Source organism: Motacilla alba, chromosome 2 (assembly GCF_015832195.1).
Source record: "Motacilla alba alba isolate MOTALB_02 chromosome 2, Motacilla_alba_V1.0_pri, whole genome shotgun sequence".
Classification (NCBI taxonomy): domain Eukaryota; kingdom Metazoa; phylum Chordata; class Aves; order Passeriformes; family Motacillidae; genus Motacilla; species Motacilla alba.
Window position 1 is genome coordinate 5,408,720 of NC_052017.1, and position 27,569 is coordinate 5,436,288.

Here is a 27,569-nt window from a genome sequence, read left to right on the forward strand (position 1 = left end):
ATGAACAATCCAGCAAATGCCTGGATTTCACATCCTCTGTGATTGTCACATGTTGCATTAAAAAAATATTCACCTGGCTTCATCTTCAAGTCCCTGAAATCTCAGCACATGTTACAGGAGTGTCTCTAGCTCAGGACTCCTGAGGCCATGGGAAATCCCAGACCTCCCAGGCTTCTCCTGTTCATGTGTGCAGCACTGGGGGTCCTGCTGTGAGGGAAACCCCACACACATGCTCCTGCACAGCCTCACCCACCTCTTCTCAGCTCTTACAGCCTCTGTGGGGCACAGACTCGCACCTTGCAGCACCCACAAGCTCTGCAGAGAATACTGCATCCTCCCTTGTTGGCCCAGTGGTATCCAAATATTCTGAGCAGTTTAGGGACACTAGATGAACCTTAGCAGGAGAGTTCTTATCCCTCTTTTTCCTACATTTCCCCTAAGGATGTGTCCCCCTGAAACTGGGAATGTGGAATTTAAATCCTCAGTGCAAATCAGGCACAAGGGTGGTTGAATATTGGCCTCCAGCCTGCCCTGGACACCAAACACCTGGCAAGGGCTCAGGACAGGCAAGCCCAGAAGTGAAAATGTTGCTCTGTCCCAATGGGACTTACCCTGATGGCAGCAACAGCACTTTCTCTTCTGAAATCTCCCCCACGCCACAGCACAGATCTCACATAACAAAAACACAACCCTGGAGCCAAAACTCCTCTCCCACACAGCCACACACTGATCCTAGCTCCACACAAACACACATTTTACATTGCCACCCACGGGAATCTCCCCACACTTTAAAACACCTGAAGACTGGAGCAGAGACAAGAGAGGATGGGGAAATTTCCATGCAGATTTTTGCTGCTCCTGTGCAGCTTTTCCCCTTTAAACTTGCTTGACATTCCTGTCTGCCTGTGACACAGGACAAGGAAAGGAGTAAGGTGTTGTCTCCTGGAACAACACACACCAAACAATCTCTGCATTTGCTCTTTAACCCTGGCAGAATTTGCAGGGCTCCAAAGACCCCCACAGGCAGTGGGGGGCACAGGGGAATGGCAGCCCTGTCACCAGCATGCCTCCCACCAGTGAGGTCCTGCAGTCTCAGTGAGCACTACTGGATTCTGTGATTAGATTTCCCTCAGTTGGAAAGTCAGTCTGACGTATTAATAATACAGAAGTACTAGGGTAGCAGTAGCAGTAGCAATACAGATGTCTTCAAGGTGCAGATAAACCTTTCTCTGGAGCTCCAGCACATCAGAGCTTGAGGTGAGCTGATGCCTGATGTCAGGTGATGCTCTGTAGTCCTTCAGTTCCCACTGAAGCAGCTCAGACTCAGTCCAAGGGACCTGCTGAGGGGCACAGTTTGGCATCCTTCCCTCTAGCAATGCCATCAGTTAGGTCAGCTCTCTCACCACTTTCAAATATCCCAGTTTTAGCTTACCTTGCACCTTACAACACTCTGTAACCAGATCCAAGTGCAGCTATGATATTTTATGAAAATTCTTTTGTTAGGATTTTCTTCTCTTAAGAAGCTGAAAAGCTTCAGGGATAAAATGTAAACAATAACTATCTGCTGCTGTGGAATGCAACAGGTGGAATTGTGATTAATCTCATGTAGTTGTTTCTAATTAATAACCACTCAAGCATCTAGCTGTTTAGACTCTCTGGTCAGTTACAAAACTTTATTATTCATTCCATTCTATTCTTGTTTCGCCTTCTGACAATTCCTTTCTCTCTATTCTTTTAGTATAGTTTTAGTTTAGCATTTTTAATATAATATATATCATAATATAATAAACCAACCTTCTGAAACATGGAGTCAAAATTCTGAGTCTCTTCCCGAGTCCTGCGTGCCCAGCAAAACCACATCCAAGCCTAAGCCCAGTTTTACAGCCAGGCTGCCTAACCCTCTGTGTCCCACTGTGGCTCCCCAGGAGGTGGCCATGGCCACCTTGCTTTTGGAGGCACTGCAGCCACAGAGAGTCATGTGGGCAGGAATACTATATTTCCTAATATAAGGAAGAAAAAGGAGGCTGGCAGGGAGATGGGATGGTCTTTCTCCATGTGGATGCATCCAAGGAAAGATGGGACAGAACTGAGGGCTGTCAGTTGATGTGATTCCCCCCCTGGCTCCAGCCTGCTCAATGCCGAGCCCTGCCCCATCAGAGAGCTTCTAGAGAAAACTTGCATGGGTTTTTATTTGTTGTCTCGGGAAATATTTATTCTTGACACAAGCCAAATTTACTTCTGTGATCTGCTAAATATCTCTGCTCTGTTTCTTAAGCAGAGTTGGAAGCATTTCTTTCCAGACCTGTTTCTTGCCTCTCTCCCCACCCCCTGATGGACACACGGGGATGGCAGCCATCCTGCTCCTCAAACCAACATTATCAGCCCCGTGTACAGCTTTTGGGAGTGAGTATTTTGGGAATACTACATTGCCACAGCTGTTAATTTGTCACACAGCAGGTGGGGAACCTGCCCGGTTTGAACGGCACGATGGGAAAGGCCAGTTGCTCCCTGGTAATTTACAACACGGCCAAGTGAGGGGCGCTCAGCACCAAATTCCATCCCAGAGCATCCACACACACACACTTCAGTTATTTTAAGCAAACACTCAAAGCTCTGGTTCAGTCTTTTCATCCAAACTACAGCAAAAGCAGAAAAGCCATTAATTGCATGGGCAGATGGTTATTAGGAAGTGTGTGAGATCTGGCTGCACCACCACTGTGTGGGTGGAGCTGATTAGATGGACCTGTATCAAAAAATAACAAAAAGAAATATTGAAACATTTTCTACATTTCCTTCGCTGCATGGTGAGAAAAGCTTTTCCCATGTGACTGCAGAAGACAACTCAAAAATAACAGCAAAATTGCTCCTCACCTCCCCACTGAGCCAAGTTATAGGCAATCCCTCCCCAGCCTCACTGCTGGGAAACAAACACATGGGCACCAGGATGGGCACAGGAGGCTTTGGGGTTTCCTTCACCAGGCTGGCAAAGGTTAAACATGCAAAGGGACCCAGGTGCTATAGTACCAGAGGTGTCACTGCTCTGCAAACTGCCCCAAAAAAGCACCTCCTCTTCCTCTGCTGTCCTCTGCTTTACCCACCTGGCTGGCCCTGCTTGGGGAAACATCTTTAGAGCAGCTTCACCGTGGAGACCTCCCACCAAAACCAGACAAAGCAAGGTTGCTGTACTTCCACAAGCCCGCTCCAGCCACCAGCACAGATGACAAAGGCACCTGGCAGGCAGAAGACTTCCAAATCCTCTGGGGCTGACATGGCTGTGTCCCCAGCGAGAGCCCCAGGAACAGCACAGCTCTAGAGGCCCAGTTTGGCAGGAATTGTACAAACTGGGACTTTCCACCGGAAAGGTCAGGGGATTCCAGTCCATGAACCAAATAAAACAAGGCTGTAAAAGCACATCTGCTCGGACACCTCACTGAACCAGGTGGTGTACTGGAAGAAGCATGGAATCATAGAATTGTTGAGGAAAGAAATCCTCAAATTTCTGGTTATCTTCTTGTATCTTCTGCCCTTCCAATTGTTCCCCGGTATATCCAATATACATCACCTTATCAAGCAAGAAGCTGTTTCTCCATAGTTCAGTACAGCACTCAACACAACTAGCAAAGATCCATCTTTAAACCTACAGGACAAATTGAAAATGGCTCTGAAATAAACCAACCACACAAAAATTAAAAGGAGAACTTTTAATTCCACCCCCCCTCTCCCCACCCAATTGTGTTTATAGATGTAAATCAACAGCACTGCAAGACATCAGTGCAGTGTTAAATCTTCAGTTAAATCCTCCCCTAGAATGAAATTAATGAATTAGCTGGAGAAAAAATTGTCTTTGTAGCAGATACACAACTTGGGTGGTCAATGTGAATGGACTTTCAGACATTACTGTCAAAACCCTTATCTAGGAAAAATCATTACCTTCATACTGCACTTGATATAATGCTTCAATATAATGCTTGAAACAGCTTATTTTAAAGGGGTATTTCAGTAGCACAAAGAGAAATACTGTTATTATGGGCCAGAGACACTCGGGCCATGTCCCCCATCATTTCTGTCTGCCGGGGCTGACACTGTGGAAGGAGTCTGCCCTCAAAAGGCCAAACACTAAAGTGCACAGAGCGCAGCCCAAAGTCCATGAGCTCAGCAGCAGCTCACCCCATCTGCCTCTTGTCTCCCACCACCTTCACCCTGATTCCAGCCCAGCAGAAACAATCAAGAGCAGCCAGCCAGGAGAATACCAGAAAATCACTGCATCAGTCTGTGGACAGCCTGGCTGTCAACTTTCCCCTGTGATTTGGTTATTTATCTTCTATAACATAGAAGAAGAGTGGAAGTGCAAAGAACAAATTTCTCCATTTCCAGGACTCCTGCTGTTTAGCTGCAGCACAGAGGTTCGTTCCCACTGTCACTACAGATGCACATGATTAATTGTGCCACAGGAATGACAGATGGACACAGACACCAGCACAGTTCTCACAGACCTTGAATGAATTACTCACTGAGGTGGCTCAAACAAGTGTGCAAAGCCTCACCCCTTTGCTATTACTCTTCTTGTATTTCCTACTGTAAAGAAAGCACATTTTTTTTTGTTCCATGCCAGACTCCACAGTTAATTGAGATCAGGAAAGCAGCAGGAGGGGAGCAGGTGAATGTTCTCTTTGGCACAGAGCAGCTCTGGAAGAGGTTTCACGGTTCACCACCTGCTGCTGCCCTCCAAGGGGAGCTGAGGAACACCAACCATGCTCAAACAGGGCTGAAAACGATCCCAGGCCATGCTGTAAGCCACAAGGCATGGAAATTATGGTAATTGGGGCTCGCAGGAATCCAAGGGGGCATGTAAGGCCTGAAGAGGTTCTCTTAGGAGCAGCTGTCTCCATAGCAGGACTGCACAGGAACGCACTCAGTGCTTCTGCTGCTGTCACACTGGTGAGCTGTCAGCAGCAAGGGATGGTACCCGCAGCTCCTCACACCCCTGGAGCTCCTCACACACACCTGGAGCTCCTCACACACACCTGAGCTCCTCACATACATCTGGAGCTCCTCACACACCTGAGCTCCTCACACACACCTGGAGCTCCTCACACACACCTGCAGTTTGTCAGACACACCTGAGCTCCTTACACACCTGAAGCTCCTCACATACACCTGAAGCTCCCCACACACACCTAGAGCTCCTCACACACCTGAAGCTCCTCACACACACCTGAGCTCCTCACGCACACCTGGAGCTCCTCACACACCTGAACTCCTCACACACACCTGGAGCTCCTCACACACCTGAGCTCCTCACACACACCTGGAGCTCCTCACACACACCTGAGCTCCTCACACACACCTGGAGCTCCTCATGCACACCTGGAGCTCCTCACACACACCTGGAGCTCCTCACACACCTGAACTCCTCACACACACCTGAGCTCCTCACACACACCTGGAGCTCCTCACGCACACCTGAGCTCCTCACACACACCTGGAGCTCCTCATGCACACCTGAGCTCCTCACATACATCTGGAGCTCCTCACACACACCTGGAGCTCCTCACACACACCTGGAGCTCCTCACGCACACCTGGAGCTCCTCACGCACACCTGGAGCTCCTCACGCACACCTGAGCTCCTCACACACACCTGGAGCTCCTCATGCACACCTGAGCTCCTCACATACATCTGGAGCTCCTCACATACCCCCTGGAGCTCCTCACACACACCTGGAGTTTGTCAGACCCACCTGAGCTCCTCACACACCTGAAGCTCCTCACATACACCTGGAGCTCCTCCTCATGCACACCTGGAGCTCCTCACATACACCTGGAGCTCCTCACACACACCTGGAGCTCCTCACGCACACCTGGCACTGTCCCAAGGCAGGTTTTGCTATGGATGGACCCAGATCTGTAGCACTGAGTTCTGCTTCAGCCATCCGTGGGCATGTGAGCACCGCAGGGGAGATCTGTAACCTCTCAGCTGAAGGGTGAGGAGGAAGGTGGAAAGCTGAATTAAAAAAACACAAATAATTCAAATGATGTGGAAAAAGAAAATGCAAAGGGCAATGAACAGGTAGCTGTTTCAAAGGGTGACACCATGGCAGTGCCCAAAGGCTGCTTGGACTCCAGTGAAGCACTCACTGGACCACCCAGAGGCACGTGAAGAATTTGGCATTTTGTTGTTCCAGGTAACCCCCCTCACTTCCCAACATCTCCCATATTCTGTGGCTTCTTGTTTTGCAATTTACTACTTTAGTTACATCTGATGTGACTTACAACCACAATTCTGGGCTAAAATCGAAATGAGCAAACATTTTGTCAGGATTTCACACAATTTTTCTCTAATTCCTGTGAGCAGTACGCTTTTATGATGTCCTTAGCTAGTGACATTCCTCTGGACTTAAATGTCTGGATTTTGAGTACATGTTCTTGGCAAACACAGAAGTGTCATGGGAACCATGTCTCGCTTAATGAAGTGATCTGCTTTGGGATACTGCAACTGAGCAGAGAAGAAGGAAACTGCAGAGTTCTTAGAACCTCCAGCAGATGATTCACACCATCCAAATAATGCTCCTGACTCATCCTTTATGAAAACAGCCCCATTCAGCCAGGCACTATATGACCCTTCTTTCATGTGAAAACTACTTAAGGTGTTTTTATGGCACAAACTCCAAATGTCTATTAATTTTCACCATAAAAAAAAAATTCTAAGTATTTCCAGATTTACTCTTTCTTTCCAGATGTAAGATGTTAGAGTCACAGTAAGTTGTATAAATAAAGTACGAAACGAATGAAAAAAAATTCATTTAATCTTCCAAGTAGATGCAAATCCAACATCAGTTGCCACTGAAAAATAACTGAAAATTTATTTTCAGCCAATATACAAGTTTTGTTGCACAGTTTATAGTCCAAAGGCAGATGTTGAGAAAAAAGCCAGTGACTATGACAACCAAAAAGAAAGTAATGCTCACCTCTGAGATCAAACAATATGCAAGAAAACATGTTTATCCAAACTTAGTGATGAAAATTTAATTTTAAGCTTACATTAATTTGTGAAAACCCAAACTACACTGGTAGGCACTTGATTGAACTTTAGTTCTATTGGGGCTTTCTTACCAAAAAATTGCAGAATTATACATGATGAAATAAGTTTGCTACAAATGGTAACAATTGTGAGCTCCTGACATGCTGAAGTATCCAAAGCACACAAGATCAGGAGAGGTTTTAGTTAATACAACTAAGGGAAGACCAGATTGTGTCTTACGTGTCTCTAATAAGAGAGTGTTAAATGAAATACATTTTAATTAGTTTTCAGAATATTCCAGAGTGTACAATTGCTTCTACAGCACTGCAGTGAGAGAGATTTGCGGGCGGAATTCCATTTAAACACATTCCAGTTGTACTCCCAAGCTGTCTACTGTCTATTTTTGTGATATTCCTAGAAGAGATTCCACACAAATTCTAAATCTGACGTGCAGCTGGAAAATAGCACAGAGCCTTTCCTGGAGGTCCAGTGATCTACTCAGGCCAGAAAGGGGTAATTTACACTTCCCATGTCTAAGTAGTGCAGCAAACCACGTGTTTGCATCATGTTACACAAGAATGAGCATTATTCCAAGCCCATTAGCTTCCAAATATTTATTATTTCACAACTGAAAAAAGGATGATTCAAGGAGCCCTTGTCTTCGCTTCTGCCTTCAGTTCCCCTTTCCAAAAACCCAAACAACTTCCTGAATACTCAGCCAGCTCTCCCCTCTCTAGCTGCTACTGGTTTTTCCTGCAGCAGCTCTTCCTCCTTCTTCTTGTAAAGCTTCAGGAGATACTCATCAGGCTCAATTCCTGCCTCCTGTAACTCTGCCATGGCTTTCTCCAGCCGGCGCAGCGTCCGGGCGCTCTGCACTTTGCGGGCAGTGATGTACAGAGTGAATTCCTTGAAGCCCATCAGTTTGCAGGTATCCACCTCACAGATATTTTTAACATCTTTGGTCTTGTCCACCTGGGGGAAGAAAACTAAACCTGACATTCTTTCCAGGTCTTCAATGCTGACTTGGAAGTCAGTGAGCTGGTGGCTGAAGCCTATGGGATCGTTTGGCACCACGAAGGCCCCCAGCACCAGGGGCTCTGAGGACGTTCTGCTCCTCCTGGCCAGGATCACCTTGTACAGGTGGGATGGTACAGCCACATCATCCTTTCCAATTACCTGCCAAAAGGAAAGGACTGTTACAGATAAAAAATCACAGCATTGTTTTGCTTGGAAAAGATCTTTAAAATTATCAAGTGCAATCATGAATCCAGCACTGCCAAGATCACCACTAAACCATGTCCCTAAGCACCACATCTTCAAGTTCTCTCTTTCTAGAGCCCCTCTCCTTTGGGTAACTACAATAACTTATATTATAACATATAAATAAAAGTTCCTGACCTGACAGTTCCAAATCATGGAGGTTTTAATACACATTTCAAATCAACTCTGTCACTTATTTTTTTCTCTCTCTATTACCCACACCCAGGTAGCATTTAAAAGCTACTTTACCTAAGTAAGTATTTTTTTTCAGGGGATCCAGATATAAAGTACATTCAGTGACTCAGTATCCTCTTGGAAGAGAAGCCTACCCAAAGAAAATGCACCGATTTCTTCCATAAATTCCCTACAATCCAACTTCAGTGCTTGTACATGTTGGGTTTCCTCCTGTGTCACTCAGACCAGGACCCAGGGATTTAAGGGGAGCCCCAAGAGTGGAGGATCAGGACTGTTAAAGTCTCACACTTTAAAGTGTATAAAGTCTCACCCCACCCTGTGCCAGGGATAAGTCCAAGGGAATACACCTATTTATTGATGGCAAATGTAATCTCTCCAGGACGCAAAAAGTTATACTCATGCATGCACTGAATTAAGCTTTTTTGTTTCTTTCCTATTGCTGAACTGAATCTGTCATCTTAAGAGAGTGTAACAGGCTCACACATGGAAAATCTGAGTTTTGCATAACTCTTCTGTAAGTACGCTTCAAATCCATGCTTTTATTCTAATTGCAAAGGAAGAAAAAGATGCAGATCCCTTACAAGAACTACAAAGGCATTTTATTCTGTATATAAAATCCAGTAATTTGGTGCTGTTTCCAGGATTTGCAAGACCTGCAAAAGCAAAGACTGATTGTTTGGATTTTTTGACAGCTTTTGTTAGATCCAGTTAAAATACCATTTCAGATAAAGCAGGTATTTATCACATTAATTGAAAGTGTCAACAGTTCAGACATGCCTTGTCCACTCATATATTGAGTATAACTCAATCACATAATAAACACTTCCTACGCACACTTTTTTTCCTGATTATTCAGCCCTTCTGCAAATGGAAATACATTTTTAAAATTAAATTTTGCCTGTGGCTATTGAACCAAGGTTCATGTTGGTCTATTCCAAAATTAATTAAATTTGAGTTACAAATTCTTTCAGTGATTTGTGTCCTCTACCTCTGTTGACAGTTTTTTAAATGACTGGTCCTAAAGTCACCAGTTAGACCAAAACCAGAGAAAGTACCTTCAGGAGTCAGGGAAAACTCTGATATTTTTTTTTTCATGTTTTGTGCAATAAGGTAGTAGAAACATTACTCCTGTTTCTGGAAAACACCTTCTCTTAGATTTCTTTACTGTGTTCTAAAATACCTCCCTCCCTTGCCCTAAATTAGTCTATTTAATAGTTTTACTGCAGTTTAAACTTTTTTTATTGTTTGCATTTTTTGGGGGGCGGGGTTTTGTGTGGATTTTGATGGGTTTGTTCTTGTTGGGTTTTTCTTTTTGTTTGGTTGGATTGGGTTTTGGTTTTTTGAGGGGGGTTTAGATTATTTGATTTTTGTTTTCTTACAAAAATTGTCATGGTTATGCTACCAACCTTCTCCCGGGTAATACTCTGCCTAGACATCAGTCAGTCACTGAAACTGGTTAAGGAATAAACGCCTTATGCCAAATCTCCTCTCCCTTTCAATGATGACAGATGTGTTGATAGGGAAATGAGAGCTCCTGAGTGTCAAAGCACTTTGCACTTAGCATTCTGTGTATGTGAAACCAGAGCTACACCTCCCCAGGACCAACACTATCAATAATCAAAACTGACTTGATGCACAGGTAATGCTCAAGTGTACTAAAACCAGTGCAACAACACAACACACTGTTGTATCTGGTGAGTTAACACTGAATTACAAAATGAATGGTGCTGGGAGCTTTAACCTACTTGAGATCAGTGGCACTCGAGCTGGGGAGTACCTGCAAAATACTGGGGTGAGAGGGAGGACACTGCCAAAGGCTGTAGGCTGGGGCTCCTTTTCTGCCCTGGAGCAGGGAGCTTGCAGAGCCTGCACTGCAATCCCACCTCCTGCACATTCCTAGGGCAGGGAGGAAGGTGAGGAAGAGGAGGAATATGCTGTAGCCTCCGGAGAGAAGGCAGTAGTGAGGCTAAATCCCAGTCCTCAGCATCTCCCTGGGCCAAAAATCTCCTGACCTGCAGCATTCCTGTGCAGTATGGCCTTTTCCAGGCCTCTCTGCATACTTTTCCCACTACAAATCCATGGATATACCAGGTCCTCCTTAGCTCAGCTCCCTCCTTCTCCACACCGCCCACACACATCCACATCCCAGCATCCTCGTTCTGCTGCACAAAAGACCAGAGGAAGGGCGAGCACACAGATGGAGCTGCACAAGGATCTCCAATTAGTGGGGGTACATGGAATATGTAAAACAAACAGGTGAACGCATGTGGAGCGAGCTGAGGGAACTGGGGATTGAGGCTGAGGGCTGAGTGGGTGGATAAAGAGGCTGGGGAATGAATAGAGCTGCACACAAAACAGTTAGGTATGAGATGGAAATGCTGAATGCCTCAAGTGGGTGTTAAGGGAAAACAGACCCGGTGCTTATGTAATATTATGCAAATATATATATTCTATGCAAAATAATGCATAATTATGCATAGTAGGGGCATCTAGGAAGAGAGAGGAGAAGAAACAGAGAGGACTAGTTCAAAATGAAGGAAGGGCTGGCCTTTTGAGAAATGTAGATCTAAATTCAACTCCATAGATGTAATGGTCAGATATGTAATTTATGTACCATTTCAGTTCCATGTAAACTCTCTTTTGAGAATTTTAATAAAATTCAAGCAGTGTACAGGCTTCAAATCAATTTCTCTGAACAGCAGAAACTACTACTGCAATAACTTCACTGAGTGCTAATAGTGTTAAAGCAGATAAAACCATCTTCAGCTGCCCAAACTGGCAGAGTTCACAGGTGTCCCTTTCTTACTCAAAACAGGGCATAAAAGTTCTATCCCCAGGTAATTCTGCTGGAGAATACCATCAAAGGGCAGTGCCTGATTTCTCTGACAGAGTAAATATGCAAGACAATGAATAAATGTCTTTTTCTGCAGTTTAACACTTATGTGCATCATGCACGGGATGTATCACCAATAATTTCTGCAGTGTAACCCAATGTTTTCTGTTAAAAAAGGAGTTCAATGCAGTTCTGGAGCATGGCACAGTACCTCCATCATTACTCCCTGTAATATCCCACACTTTGCTGTTTTATGGGAGTAAATAGAGAAGCTGCAGAGAAAAGTTTCTGTAGAGTTGCCCCCTCACCAGCTATACTCCCAAAGAAAAGAAGTGCGACACTGCAAAAGTGAAATTTGGAATAGAAGAAAGAGGTAGGAAAAACAAACTCCACAATTCCATTTCCTATTGCCACCTAGAGGATTTTCCTCCTAAACTTCAGCAGCCTCCATCACTACCCAGATCTGCACCATCCCATTTATCTCAGTGCTTTGCCTGGCATATGCTCCTATTGTAACAGGATGGAAAGTGGTTCAAGATTATCCATGCACAGATGTTGACTTTGATTTGTGCCTATCTAACCACAGGCAGCAGATGATCTTTTAGAAATCAAGGCCTAAACCAGCTCTCTGTCCCAGTTGGAGAAGAACAGCAGTTTTTTAAGAGTATCTGTGATTCCAAAAGGAATTTTGTGCTCCAATACAAGGAAGAAAATACAGCAATTGCCTGTTGAAATCACTGCTGTCCCACATGCTTTCACACCATGTTGGTAACAACCAACAAGGCAAATTTTTGTGCAATCCTTCGAAAAATCCCCATTTTGCTATTGCTATGAAATTTTGCTTAATCTTCTGAATTTTCAACAGGCTCATGAAATATGAAAAAAAAAAAAGGCACTCAAGCTAAAAGCCTTCTTTTTATAGCATTAAACATATTTCTTTCCCATCATCATTTGGGAAACCAATGTAAAATTTCAGATGCTTTGCTGTCTGTATCAGTTCAATGTAAAAATGTGCACTGCCCTAAATTTTTGCAGCTACTTACTCTTTTCATTTTTGTTTTGTTTCTTTAACTGAACTCATATCTCTTAATAATGTAGCATTATCATAATGTCATTTTCAGAGCAGTGTTTATTATTTTTCTACCATTACTGACATTCCACAAGTGTGTGTGATTTTGTTTTTGTTCTCAAAGCCCAATTAAACGTGGACAGCTGTCATGAGGGCAGGACATTAAAATGTGTGCAATTCCTGACAGTCAGAGATGTTTACATACCACTAAAACAACAAACGTGTTTGGTAAGCAGTTGTAAAAGAAACCTAAAGAGCTCACAGGGACAGATAAGGGCAGAACATTTCTTAAACCTGAGAGAATTCAGAGCTTTGATAAATTCGGTCTCACAGCCAAGTCACTGGATGAAGATTTGTCTTAAGCTTGGGTCTCTTCCCAATTTTGGCCAAACCCTGTTCTTGACTGCAGATTGTAAAAATAGAGGAAGCAAATTTGATAGTACCCATGGAGTCCTTAAATATCAAAACAATTAATGAAGACATTTGCTAATGGCATCTACAGTAAGTTTAAACATCTGGCATTAACTAATGCCACCTTCATGGTGGTAATCAGATAAATTACAAGGCAGTCCCTAAAAATGTCAGTTTGGAGTTTATGAGATAGAAAACTCCATGAAAAAGTGAAAAGGAATATAAGATGTACAATGGCAGAACAGTTGAGATTATATGACAAGAAAGCAGAGTGTTACTATTACTGGAAATTCTAAACACAAACCAATGTTATCAAATTTTAATTTTACACTGGACTTGTTACAACTTCCCAGACTGCAAAAAAAAAATAAATCTTCCTCTGCAAGGGTACAGATACTTTCTAAAAGAAAGGGCTCGTGAATCCAAAAGTGGTATTTTGCCACCTAGTGACTAAAAACTGAAAATCAGCAGAAGGCACTATGGAGCCCTTCATCAGCGAGAGCCAGCTCTGGATTGGCAATTATCCGTGACTCCCTCAGAACCTGGCAAACAGAAATCACTCTCAATCATGTTTTAACCACCAGCACACACTGCAGAGTCCTTGCATCAGATGGTACCACCATCAAATACTTAAACATGTCAGCTCCAGAAATTCCCTTGACACTCCAGTAGCTGTTTCTTCACTCTTTGTGAAATTCTAACCTTCAGAGTTTAGAACGGAGCCAGAACTGCAAACAGAACTGTCTGAAAAGAAGCACACCCAGCCCCCTGTGACAGAGTCCTTCTCCCTCCACCTGGCAGTAGCAAAATTACCACTTCCATCACATTTCTTGGTGGACAGAATTCAAGGAATCATTCCCGTCCCCCAAGCACGGTACTGACCAGGTCCATCAGATCTTTCACTGTAGATATAACATCATTCCTGCTGATGTGATCCCATGTTTGACAACCCAGAGCTTTGTTATAATTTGATACTGAATCCTGTATAGAAACAGACTTTCTGGCAGTACAAAACATTCCATTTACTAGCAGTGTAACTTTATTTACTCGATCATTGTGACAGCATTAACTGCCTTCACTCAAGTTCCTTCTGGGTTTGTTAGGCAGCACTGATTCTGCCAAGAGTGTTTTCTCCCAATATTTGAGAGAGCTCTGTCAGATGGCACTGAGAAGAACTGAGGGGTGTGAAGGCAGACCTAGCAACACACAAGCCAGAAAACACTACAGATAAAAATCATAGTAACAATCTGCACAGCCAAGCACTCCAATATGCAAATGTAAGTACTTCAGGAAAATTTAATTTGTTATGGCTGGTCTGATTGTTATTGCCAAATCATTTGGCAAACCTAAAAAGGCAAGGAAAAAAAAGAAAAGAGATGGCAAAAAAACCTGTTCCTGAATATAGAGTTATGACATTAAAAGACAGATGCCCCAACCCCTTCTTATTTTTCTTTAATAAAGAGGGTATGTATATATATCATGTATGTAATAAACTGTATTTACATGATGACAGACTACTGCTTCCACAGAATTCACTTAGATTAACTTAAAAAAGAATCCACCACAGTCCTTAACACCCCTTTTTCCTATAACAGCATAACCTTCAGGATGGGTACAGTGCTAAATAAAAGCAATCCAAATTAATCTCTCCTGCACCTTCAGTGTCTCTTCTCCTCTCACCTTAACCCAGTGTCTATTCCATTCATTTGTACCTCACATCTAAATTTAGGGCTGAGAGAGCTCTGGTGGTTGACACCAGCTGATCTAAGACTGAAACTTTTGCACAAAGTTTATGTGACATCTACAATGGACTACATCCAGTAGGAATCTCTGTAGCCTTGGGACTACTTGGAGCAGCCAACAAACAAGGAATTATTGTTTATTTCCTCCTTTATTTCCCAGGTTTATTTCGTCCTTTAACAAGCATTCTTTCCCCTATAGTATCTTAGTAGGAGACAACCTCTACTAGTTCTGGAAGTTAGCTGGGTAAAACCATGAAGTACCATCTCATATTTGAGAGTGCAATTTGTTTTCCAGTTATTTGTCACAGACAGAGATGACAACTGTACTTTCTGGAATGGTTATTGTGCCTCTCTGGCCCAGCCTGGTGATCAAATTCAGAAAATTAAACAACAAACATGATTCCAGTATGAACCTTGTGTACCAGTAAAAAGTACATTAAAATGTCGTTTTCAAACAACAAACAAAACATTATCTTAACTGTATTTTTATTTGCCAGCCACAGCTAATTCTTCTTAAATTAGCATTCACTAGGATGGCCTTGGGAATGGGGAGGGTGGAGCACTGAGCATGATGTAGTTAATTATTGCAAAATTTGTATTTGAAACTCCAAATCTGCTGACAAAGGCAAATCACTAAAGTGACAGTCACTGGATAGCAGTAATGTATAAAACAAGACAATGTCATTTTGATTTGATCTGGACAAAGATGAAAAAACTGCATCTGCCTCTGCAATGACACAGAACAGATTTTTCCTGTTGGCACTCTATTCTACAAATATTCTCAAAATATACTTTTCAAATACCAAGCATGATCATCAGTCTCCTCTTTGCAATAAAAATCTCCACTGGAGACAGATGAAATGACAGAACATATCTGAGGATATCACAAGTTCAGCCAATAGACAGAACAATGCTGGCATCTAAGGAGTTCAAGGTTAATTCCCTTTCAGGAATTAAAGAGCAAATGGTACAGAGTCCAAGCAGGAACTGGGAACAAAGCCATGACCAATGCTCTGTTTCTCCTCTATAGTGATCTAAAAATAACCTTTTTGGATGCCTGATGAAAAAAACACCAGCATGTAAAACCACTGATACATATTTCACCACTCCTTTAGCCAAAAACAGGGAAACTAAGACTGAAGAGAGGATCTGAAACAAATCAATGCAGACACATTCACTGTAGCACTTCAGTGTTTTCTTTTTTTCACTTTTCACAGCTCTGTCTGAGAGAGCAAAAACATCAGAGAGGAGCTGAGCCTGAACAGTGGCATTGGCAGATTACAGGTTGTGAGTTTCAGCACTCTCGTGTGTACTGCAGCACTTCTCCTTGAACAGCTCGGACAAAGGAAAGGACATCTTCTCACATCAGCTTCTCATGCCCAAACAATGAGGACTAAAACCCCTTTCAGTCTGAAGTCATTTGTGTGAACTCTGCTGAGTTCACTCTGAAAGACAGCTAAGAGATACCTTCCCTTCACAACCATTAGTGCTCTTCCTTTAGGGGCAGAATCCCAGACTACCAAAATCAATGGCAATGACTGCAATTATATCCAAGGTGTCTGTTTGAAAAGAACTTCTCTTCAGCGCTTTGACGTTGTGTTTCCTCCTCTAAGTGTGTTGATAAAAGAAAAAACAAACAAACAAACAAACCCAACACACCCCTCTACTCTGAAGTCTCTCTCCTCTGAAGTCTCTCTCCTCACAGTACAACTGCAATGCAAAAGGCAAAAACTTAAGCCATGAACAAATTTCAAAATAGAAGAACCCCAATATTCTCTGCCTGTATTTATTTAGAGGACTCAAATCCAACAATTTAATATTTTAAACAAACAAACAAAAAACCCACAAAATCATTATTTTACTTTTCCTACCTGGGGACAGCATTATCTGTACTCAATATCAATTTACATAATGAATCTCACTGTAGGAAGCTGAGAAAAAGGATTTATGAATGTGAAAAAGTGGTGACACACAAACAGGAACACCATCACTTCACCATTTTGAATCCCACACTGAAATTCAGTTCATAGTAAGACCAAAACTGGTAAAACATTCCTAAAAGATCTGTGTTGTCATCAAACCCAAAGATGATGAAGACAAAAGACAAGAACTGAATGAGATCACATGCACAACAGTGTGGGCATTTTGTGCCACTATTATGTCGCTATTGTATGCAGGTATCAAGTTATTTTGAATAAAGTCAGTAAGATGCAGTGTCTGCTCTGATTTTTACCTGTGGAATACTAAAATTTACATTTCAAAACCAAGACTGAGAACGACAATCATTTTTCAGAAAATGCAATCTTCCTCTTCTAAGTAAACACTTTCTCTAGAGAAGAGTGAGAGAAAGATGAGCAAGATTAAAGTGAAGCCATTGATAGATGCAGTTGATAGATGATTTAACTTCTCCCTGGAAATGATTTCCCCTTACAAAATGTTCAAGTCAGCTCAGGATTTTTAATTCTTTGCCATGTAAGATGAATATATTTTTTTAAGCATGAAAAATAAACGCAATATCCTGACAATTACAAGGAAGCAAATCCTAGCAAGCCGTGTGCAAGCCTGGAGAACTCTGTACCATTCTGAGTGACAGGAAGCCAAATGCTCAGCTGAAGATTGGTGAGAGGGAACATCTCCCTCCTGCTGCCAGCTGTGTGCTTCTGGACATCTCATGCTGTCACCAGGAAGCACTGGACTACTCTGTGTGCTGCTTCAATCTTTCTACAGCAGTACAAAACTAGCCCAGCAAGCCCAGTACAGATGGTTTTGTATTGCACTGGGTTATCAAGCATTTTGTGGCAGGATCTGACAGTCATCAGGCCTGGCAGACAAAAGAAAGGCAGAGAAAGGCCTGGAAAGTAGAAAGGGCAATGGTGAAGTGAGCACCTGTGGGTGGCACAGGATGACTGCCAATCTAAAGCTGGTTTTGTCACTAATTTATCATCTGCCACTGGTCGTACCCCTTAACCATGGCTTATTTATCCACTTGAAAAATGATCCCAGTCTGCACCTCCCTCACAAAGATGTGGTGAGAGCTGAAGTTTGGAACTGCCACTAAACATGAAGAAGGTAGCTTATTACTACTGCACTTTCATATGCATAACTCCCCCCCAAAATAACAAACCTAAATCCAAAGCTGTGATTTTGTGACAGTTAAGGTTTGACATATGTGGCTGGGGACATAAGGGACAGTTTCTCAAGCAGTAGAAAGGTAAAAGCAAATGGGAAAAATCATATCCTGTCATGACCGAGTTCCAAGTTCAATCAAAAGGAAATCAGCTGTGTATTAATAAATAGAAATAGGGCCTAATTCTTACTGCTAAACAAGCCAGTGTTGAGAGCTGAGCATCTCTCCCTTTTGTGCCTCTCACATCCCTGTGAAATAGGGGGTTGTTTCAGCAAGCTCATCCATTGCTCCTCAAAGAACTGGTTGGAAGCTGAATTGCTCACAAGCTGAAGCTGCAGTTGATCTAACTACTTATTTTCAAGAAAAAGTGTTTTTTTCAAGAGGTGCAAAATGCAGCATTTTTATTTGCATGATGCCAGCTTTCATCTGCAACTGCACATAGCAATAATGCCTCATTGCAGTGGGGGCAGAAGTAACACTCCCTTGAGTAACTTACCATGCTCAAACCTTACAGATGTCTAAACACATCCTACTAAGAGTAAGTCTGGGTGAGCAACAATAAATTCACCTCTCAACTTCATGGCCTGTCCCATCTGTCTGTCAGTGATGGTTTCTACAGACTGTGCACGATGAATCTTCAGAGTATTTGAAGTGGGTAATAAAAACAGGGGGCTAAAAGAAGGGGAGTATCAGTACCATTGACACTGCACTTGAGTGAAGTCTTCCAAGTGACTCTGGCATGCTCAGAGTCTCAGCTGCAAGGCCTCATCCAAGTGATGCCTACGGTGTAGCAGCTTGTGAAATTAACAGAGCACTGGCACTCCAATATCCTGTGGAGTTTTGAGAGATCCATCCTACCTTTGCATTCCACTGTTTCTAAAGCACATGAAGAAACTGATTAAATAAGATGCCTGTGCAGTTGCAAACCCTACTGATTCTTACTGGATAAACAGTTCTACTGCTGACTGTAGACATGAAATAGATCTCTGTAAATAAACAAATTATTTTAAAATTATGCTTTTTCATGTACAGGCAAGACGTAACATTTCTGCTAATCTTGTCCCAACAAGTATTGCACATTTTATACATTTTGCCTGTACTAAGATGCTCAACTTGATAAAGTTATGGTATCTATTTTAAATAAATAATTACCACTGCACTATTATCCCAGTAACATGTATACATACCCGATAAGTAACACTCTTCTTTCCATCACCATCTGTCTGAGGCAAGGTAAGAGGTCCAGAAACAACCCAAACATCTTCAAATCTTTCAGTCAATTCCCGACAGTACATTTCCATTCTGGAAGACATTTGTCAGATAGAGAAAAGTCAGCTGGGAAGATTGAATCTTTGAGATACACTGTGAAGGGAAGGGTGAACTACTGACAAGGAGCATTCTTCCAGATTCATCTGAGTGATTCACAAGCCAAAGCAGGTAAAATGTAGGCCCGAGTCCTGCTTCCCATTTGTCCTCTGTAAATAAAGTTCATTTATTTACAGATAGACATGTGTTACTGCATGCATCTGAAAATGGTTTCTGCAGCCTTAGCACGTGTCTGAATAGCTGAGTTCTCTACTTACTCCCACACTTGACACTAGAAATATACTGTTGGTGGTCACTTGGGATTAGAAAAATAGAATTGTTCTAAGCAGCAAGTTGAAGCATTTTTACTTTGAAAGGTTTTATCATATTATTGGATTTGTGTGTTTATCCCCAAGGAATCAAAGTCCTGCAACACAGCTCTTTCTGTAGTTCAAGTTTCTGTTTGCCATTTCCACTAACTCTACTGGTTTTCTTTATAGATATAAAATTGTTCCAAAATAAAGTAGTAAACTCCAGAAACACTACCATATTTTTTGTTTTTTAAACTGATTCAGTTTACAGCATATAATATTTCTCAAATAAGAAGGTTTCTGGATCACACCTATTTTACAGAAAACAAAAGATTAACAAGGCTAGGTTGGATGGAGCAATCTGATCTAGGGGAAGGTGCCTCTGCCCATGGCAGGGGTGTTGGAACTAGGTGATATTTAAGGTTCCTTCCAATTCAAAAATTCTATGAATATAGCACATCTTTGAACTAACAGCCCAACCATTACAGAAATCACATACAGTGAGCAAGCCATTGGTCCTCTACAAAGGTAAGAATTGCACTTCACACGAATGGACAGAGAGAGTATAAAACAGATTATCCCAGTTAATCTGGCTGCCTCTGAAAGGGGAAGGTTTCACCCCCTTCTTTAATTCCTGTTCCTCACACCTCTCCTTTGGGCCACTTGAACATTCCGTATATGTCAACTCTGAACAAAACCAGTATTTTATTTTTTTTTTTTGTGCTGGGTTAGTGAGTTAAATCAGCAAGAATGAGCCTTTTCTTCATGTGCCACACTGAAGCATTGACTACAAGTGAATTATTTTCCTACTGTCACCAGCTTTGCTTCCAAGCAGCCCAGCTCCTCAGGCTGTCTCATGGCAGGGAAATATAAACTCCACCTGGAAAGAATGGTAATAAATGCAGCTAGGGAGGAAACTGCTCTTGGTGGCAGGAGGGACAGAGGTCAGACTACAGTGACCATGAAATCACACTCAAGACAGAAACAGTTAAATATCAGTTGGAAGAGAATGAGAATACTAAGGTGGAGTTGGAGCACACCATGGAGCCAGTCCAGCAGTTTACTATGAACAGCTTGCTGCTGCTCCTGCTCTCCCCTCTCCTACTGCTCCCCTTGCCTGTCCCAGCTGACCACTCCTAATCCACCTTCCATGATGGTTCTAGAACTCATCTCACGAGTTGATCCAATTTTCTAACATGGCAGAAACATAACCAAGCAAAACAAAATGAGAATCAGTTTTTAACAGGGCTGACAAATGAAACTGACTCACCACAGTCAGGCTACTACCAAAGCTGGAACTGGGAAACCAGCAAAAACACAAGGCAGGAGGGCAAACAACACTTTAGGAAACAACAGACACTTATACTAAGCTGCATTGTCTGCCTGCACCTCAGAAGACAAGTCAAGAAGCAAGTAACCAAAACAAGAGAAGGGAAGAGAATATTGAAGATAGGAAAGGATGCAAGACATGTGAAATACGGTATCCTTAAAAATATTTATTATTAAATAAATGACTGACCAAAAAAAGTGGCATCGCTGCCTTTTTCATGCATTTAAACTCTGGGAACAGGGTGCTGGGATTGGGAAAAAGTGGCAGTAATTGCTTAAATTGCAGGGTTCATAGTGCCAGAGGAAATTTTCAAACACTCCCTACGCTTTCCTAATTAGGCAGAGATCCTGCTTAAAGGAAACAAAGAGAGTTTCCCCACCGTGAATTGATACAAATGTCTAGCTTTGGTATAAGGACAATTTATGCTCAAACACTTGAGTTATTAAAAAAAAGAAAAAAACCCTCTTAAAATGTTATGGCATTTTATTTGTCTATAAAAACAGTATAACCTTACTGAATGGCTCATCTGATTTTAGACACATTCTTGTAAAACAGGAAAGCAGTGTGCAGATGAATGATGATGCAGTTTTGATGGACTTTTATTAAAAGACTGTATATAATTTTGCTGACCTTCCCTTGAGTGAACCTTGAGAAATCTATCATTTCCCCTCCCTGTTCCTGAGCCTTCACATTCTCTAAGACCTATCCAGGAAGCACAGGATGAATGTTACTTTTACTATGTTCTCCGCTCAAAGGGAGAGAAGAATAAAAATCTTACATGAAGCATGTTTAAATTTATCAACCACTCCACCTCAAAGTCAATCCAGTCAGCACTCACAAGTGACAGAGCTCCTGCCTGACTGCTCCTTGGGAGCCAGGACCTGAAGGAACACCTCAGACCTGAAGAGTCAGGGCTCAGTGGGGAGCATTCAGTTCTCCAGTTCAAAGGGAACCAACATCCACACACACAGACATGGGAATACTCTCACACTGCAAGTGCTTCTTTGAGGAAGATCTAAACCCTCTCCTTGCTTCTGCTGGAACTTCCTTAAGGACAGTTAAGCCTGGTACTTTATATCAGCCAGAAGAAATAATTTTGTCTATTTTAAATAAGTGTCCTTGACAGTTTGACTGAATGAAGAACTAAAGTAGTTGTTATGCTGTTCTTTCACTGAGAGGACTCAGCTGCCTTTCATTTCAGAGAAAGCTTCTATGACCTCTACAAATAAACTTCTCTAAAATACCTGGATGTGAAGAACCTTTAAAAATAAAGCATTTTTGATTTATGTCGCTGCCTGGTATTTTTCACGTAGTTTACTTACAAGTAATTTCTCACCTGTTCCAAAACCCAGCATTATTTTCATAATTCTGAGGCACAATGTTAGACAGGTAAAACGTTTCAGCCATAGCTCTCTGCACAGAGAAAGAAAACACTGTAATTTCACTGAAACAATCATGAGCTGAAGACACATTTTAACAGTGTGCGGATCAGAATCCCATGTCTAGTTTAGTTTTAACATCTATTAACACAGAAAATCAGAAAAACCTAAGTCAGAACACCTGCAAAATTATTTAGGATTAATAAGTGCACAATTGAGATGAAACATTGCAAAGTTATCTACTTTTTTCTCCTGGCAGAAACAGCATGAGAATGTCCAACTCTAAAGGCACAGGAATTACTATCACCCAGGGTCAGTTTGGTAATGTCTTTGAAAGCAACTAGTCATTTTTCATTTTGAAATGGAAGGACACTTTCAAGCATGCTTTTCATTTATTTGACTGCTTAATGGCTAACTTTTTCTTTCTTTTACAAGAAAAAGTTTTATTAGATATACTCATCAATATTTTACACCTATATAATGTACAGGCAATGAAATGATTTATGAGACCATAATGGTCAAACATCCATATATCTGCTTAATTTCATCTTGTAGAAATGTCATAAACACCTCAGAACAGAAGCTCACATACCTCCAGAGGTGAAGGACCTGGTGATAAATCACTAGACATACACAGGGAAATACAGAAAGAAAAAATTCCAAGATCTTAATCCAGAATTTTCACAGGTCCTGTATTTGTCAATATTTTTCACACACTACTATTGCAAAGTGATGGGACTGACAGAACTCTTTAGGACAATGAGCAAACACTACCTCCACTAATTAGGCTGTGAAATTCAATTTTTATAATCCTAAATTTGAAAGAATGTATCATCTCACTGCATTTCAAACCAGGTCCAGGATCTCTGTGCACAGGGAGCTCACCAGCAAAAATACCCCAGATTTCACAAATAAATAACAACAAAGACACTTCCAATAGAAATAAAACTACTGATTCTTTCATTTACCACATGCCACTGTGCTGTCACTCCACCCCACTGAATACTATCTGCCTGGAGAAATACAAATTCAAACTGCTTCTTAATTAACAAATTGCTGCATTAGGCACATTTCACATGAGGATCCAATAAATTCAAACTGCTTTGTGAGTCAGCCAAGGCATTAAGGCATGCTTCTCTTCCAGCTTAAATAAATGGCAGGTGAAGACATTTTATAGACTGAAAGAACTATGGCAAAAGGGTCTAATTTACCTCATACACATTGCAAGGAAGGAAAAAGCCTTTTAAATCATCCAGGCAATCCCCTTGCCAATACAGAACAGTACTTAACAGCATCTTTGCTTTGCTCAATCTAGCCTTAAATATCTCAGCAGCTGTTGGCCACAATGACATCATTGTCCCTGTCTCCCTTTTACTGAGCTTTGAAGACTTGCAGGGTTTTCTTGGTGAAGGTTATCATCTTCATTTTACAGGTAGACAACGCAACATGCAAGAGGCTGAGAAAACTTGCTTAACACCACACTGTTGAAGACATAATCTCTGCCAAACAAGCTGATGTATGTGTGATTTAATGAAGAGAGGTATGCCATCAGAGCATGCACCTGATTTAGATGCCTGAAGCAGACTGTGAGAGCATCCTACACTGCTCAGTCAGGAACAGACCTTGTAACTCCAAATCCAGCTCTGTGCATCAATAATGACATCATGCTCCACCTCAAAACAAACTGCAAAAGGAACATTGCACATTACTTCTAAGGGTCTTTTGACCCTTTCCAATTACAAACACAAATTAAAAAAGATGGGAGGAAAAAGTCCTACTGTTGAAAATTTGTTATCTCCTGCTGGTGCCATGTGTCCTCGTGACCATCCACTGCCAAGGTAGTCTTCATTGACAGCACTGAACATCAGAGGGATGTTAGGGTCTGGTCTGAATTTACAGTGCCTTCGATCTGCATCACCTGAAGAACAACACAAGAAATGGTCAGATTATCATGAAACCATCATAATCACGAGACAAAAAGATCTAATTCTGTCATATCTTGCCAGATGGCCCATGCTTAAGGATTCAGTACAATAATCTGAATTCCGTACATCTCATTTACAGGTAATGCTAATTTCTTTCTGCCATGTGTTTCAAATATTGAAGTTCTTACTTACCAATAAAATATATGGGGTTTTGCATCATGACTTTTCAGGCTTCCCCAAATGAGACAGGCCTGCCTCAAATCTCAATTCAAGTAGCTACAGACATAAATCAGAACTGAATGCCTCAAGGTGCTTAATTTCAACTTGAAGTTAGTTGTATATGATTATTTGGAAAATATTTTAAGAATTCAGCTGCTAAGGCCCACTTGAAAGTAAGCCTGAAATTACTGTTTTCTTCTTAGAAAGAAGTGGGATCAATGATGCTACTTAAGGGTTGGTCATAATGTTTTCAAGATATTGCTTTTAATTTTGAAAGGTAATTTGAAGACAGTGATTTAGATACATTTAGAGGGCTATTGCTTTCATAAAGCATTTTACAATTACATGGTTCCCTCCATTACTAATAATCTGCCTTATAAAAACTGAACTAATGCTATAAACTTAATTTACAATGACTGTATACCACTCATATTTCATTCACCACTGACAGCAAAAAATCACTGAGCCTCTGTCTTGCATAAAGAACAGGGAGAGAGTATGAGAACTGTATCAGAGGAAATAATGGCTGCAGTGAGGAGCTAATGCCCTAGCTAGCTCTGAACAATTGATGCCCCTTTGCTCAGTGTTTATCTCACAAATGGACATCCTCCTCCCATTCTGAGCAAATCTCAAAGATCTGTACATTAAAAGCCCTGCCCAGCACTGACATAAACTGGACCTCAGAACTAACTCCACTGCTCAGGAAGCAGGAGCCATTCTTATGCACTCGAGCAACTTTGCAGATCCAAATTAAGTAAGGAAAGGTTAATTTTCATTGTTTCATCTTCTCTCCATTCCTGTTATAAAAACTCAAATTGAGCTTCCCTCCCTGAGATCACTATAGGACTTTTCTCCCTGACGGCTCCAGGGTCCACCTTCTGTGAGCAGCAAAGCCCAGTCAGAGCATGACAAATGTAAGGAGATAAATGTTGCACACAGGTAGAGATATTATAAATGAAAGCCCCTATAATTTATGGTTTAGGCCCTGCTACTGTAGCTAAGCCAGCAGCTAGCTTGTAATTTCCCATGTGAAAAAACTGTAAGAATGAAAGTCAGTTAGCACAACAACCTATTCTGGTAACAGAACCCTTCACACCTGCAAAAACATAAAATCTATCCCATGGGAATCAGTGAACAAAATATGTAAACTACACAGGAGTAGAGAAATTTGATGGACATGTAAAATGCCATTTACTAACCAATGAACTGAGTGGCAAGAAAGTTATGAACCAATTAGAGTTATACACCAGGTCTTTAAAAATGTATAAAAATGGGCTGTAACAATAAAGACTGGCTTTTCTGCATGAAGAAACTGAGTTCTGTCTGCTTATTACTGCAACAAATAAACACCTACATACCCAGCATCTTTTGTTTTGAAATGTGTTCAATCACCCATCTAGGCACCCGTTTTGCCTGGTCATAAGACAGTGCATGATTTGTGTAACATCTGGTCTCTGTTCCAGCCTCAGGAAATCCGTATCTTTCCAGCACAGCCTCTTCTATTGGTTCTAAGGAAAAAATAAACAGAAAACCATCCAAAGATGAAATGTGATCATAAACAGGACAGTAAAAAATACCATCTCAGTGGGTATAAACCTACTGCATAGGGAATGACTTGAGGTTACAGCCACAATTAAGACCTAAAATATATTAAGAGAGCCATCCAGTGAAACTCTCAGCTGCCAAAATAGTTGTGGTTCTCATCATGTTTTAACATGAGGATCTCAACTCTAGGACTAACTCATCTATCTAATGCCTAAAGAAGGCAGAAGAAAAGCTGAGACATTTTCTTTCTACAGAAGAAAAGCTCTCAGATGTGTAGGGACAAATCAGGCAACAAGGAGTTACAGACACAGGAGATCAACACATACATTTCACCCTCTGGAGCTAGAAATCAAACTCCTCACAAACTGAGACTTACAAGCTGGGCACAAGCAAGTCCTGCCCTCTCTGGGAACGCTTATACTCTGCTCAATGAATAAAAGCTTCTCTGAATTTTCATTATTTTTGCAAGCAACAATTTTTTTCTCATGGAGGAATATTTACATCCATCTTGCTGTCTTGTTCATTCTCCAGCCATCTGTCCAACAGCAACTCATGTTTTTAGAGCCATTCTTCCTCTGCTTTCCAACAATCCGGTACTTTTAAAGCCTTGAGGCTGTGGAGAAAACCATTCACTCCCTCAGGTGCCCCAAACATCTCTCCCCACACCCGAACCCCACCAAACCCCAGACTTGATAAATGAGCCTCGGCTCATCCAGGGCAGCAACAGCTGAAATTTAGTTATGGTCTGACCCGAAATGTGTATTTAAAACGAAACACGCATTCCTCTCCTGCCGCAAACACTGCCGTGAGCAGGTACAAAGGGAAGCGCTGCTAATTACAAGCTACAGCCCAGCATCCCCAGATAACCTCCTCCCCACTCAGCCCGGCGGAGGTACTAGGGGATCCCCACGATCTCCCGGCGGTATTTGGGCATTCCGGGAATGGGGGAAGGAGGGAAAAGCCGCTTCTGAGGGGAAGGAGAGAGTTTAGGGATAGAAGCGGCTGTGGGGAGCGGGGCTGCGGGACCCGGGACCGCGCTGAACCGCCCGCTCCCGCCTCGTCCGGCCGCGGCGTCCCCACCGCCCGCGGCTCTTACCCTGTGCTGGGGCCCGCCCGGGGCCCGGCTCCGGCTGGCTCTGGCTGCGGAGGAGCCGCCATGTAGCCCAGCAAGACGCAGCGGCCCCGGCTGCGGCCCCGCAGACGAAGCCGCCGAGGAAGCGGCGGTGGCGGGGCAAGGCCGCCATGGCGGCGGCGGCAAGGGAGGAGAGGGGAAGGGAAGGGGCGGGCGCGGCCCCGCAGCGCCCCCTTGCGGCACAGCCCTGAGGGCGCCATGGCGGCACCGCCTCGGTGCCGAGGAGCCGCGTGAGGGGATGAGGCCGGCGGGGTTTCCCCGATGGCTGTGGAAAAATAGAGTGAGCTCCTTCACGGGACTACAGGGACTGCAGTGGCTAAACTGCCCCCATCCAGCTTGGCTGAGGGTGACCAGCCCGGGCTCCGAGCGCAGAGATCGCTGAATCATAGGATCGTAGAATGGTTTGGGTCAGAAAGGACTTTAAAGTCTTTAGCTGGAGAATAAAAGATCACCTCCCTTATGAGGAGAGACTGCAGAAGCTGGGCGTGTTCAGTCTAGAGAAGACTGAGAGAAGATCTCATGAATGCATTTAAGTATCTCAAAGGTGGGTGCCAAGAGGACAGTGCTGGACTCTTTTCAGTGATGCCCAGCGACTGGATGAGGAGCGATGGCCACAAAGCAATAGTTTCACCTCAACGTGAGGAAGAACTTCTTTACACAGGGTGGCAGAGCACTGGAACGGGGAGGTCACCGTTTTTTCTCTCTGGAGACATTCCAAACCCACCTGGACACATTCCCATGTCACCTGCTCCAGGTAATGCTGCCT

At 42.6% G+C, this 27,569-nt stretch overlaps 1 protein-coding gene across 1 annotated transcript; it reads right to left on the reverse strand.

The window, feature by feature from the left end:
* Positions 1 to 6,787: 6,787 nt before the first annotated feature.
* EXOG (exo/endonuclease G) lies at positions 6,788 to 26,984 on the reverse strand. The gene is made up of 6 exons (XM_038129287.1): positions 26,768 to 26,984; positions 25,485 to 25,634; positions 23,761 to 23,900; positions 21,940 to 22,016; positions 18,845 to 18,959; positions 6,788 to 8,196 (listed from the first exon to the last, which is right to left on the reverse strand). Exons 1-6 carry the CDS (start codon positions 26,913 to 26,915, stop codon positions 7,735 to 7,737), a joined length of 1,092 nt encoding a protein of 363 aa, XP_037985215.1. The 5' UTR covers positions 26,916 to 26,984; the 3' UTR covers positions 6,788 to 7,734.
* Between the last annotated feature and the right edge of the window lie 585 nt (positions 26,985 to 27,569).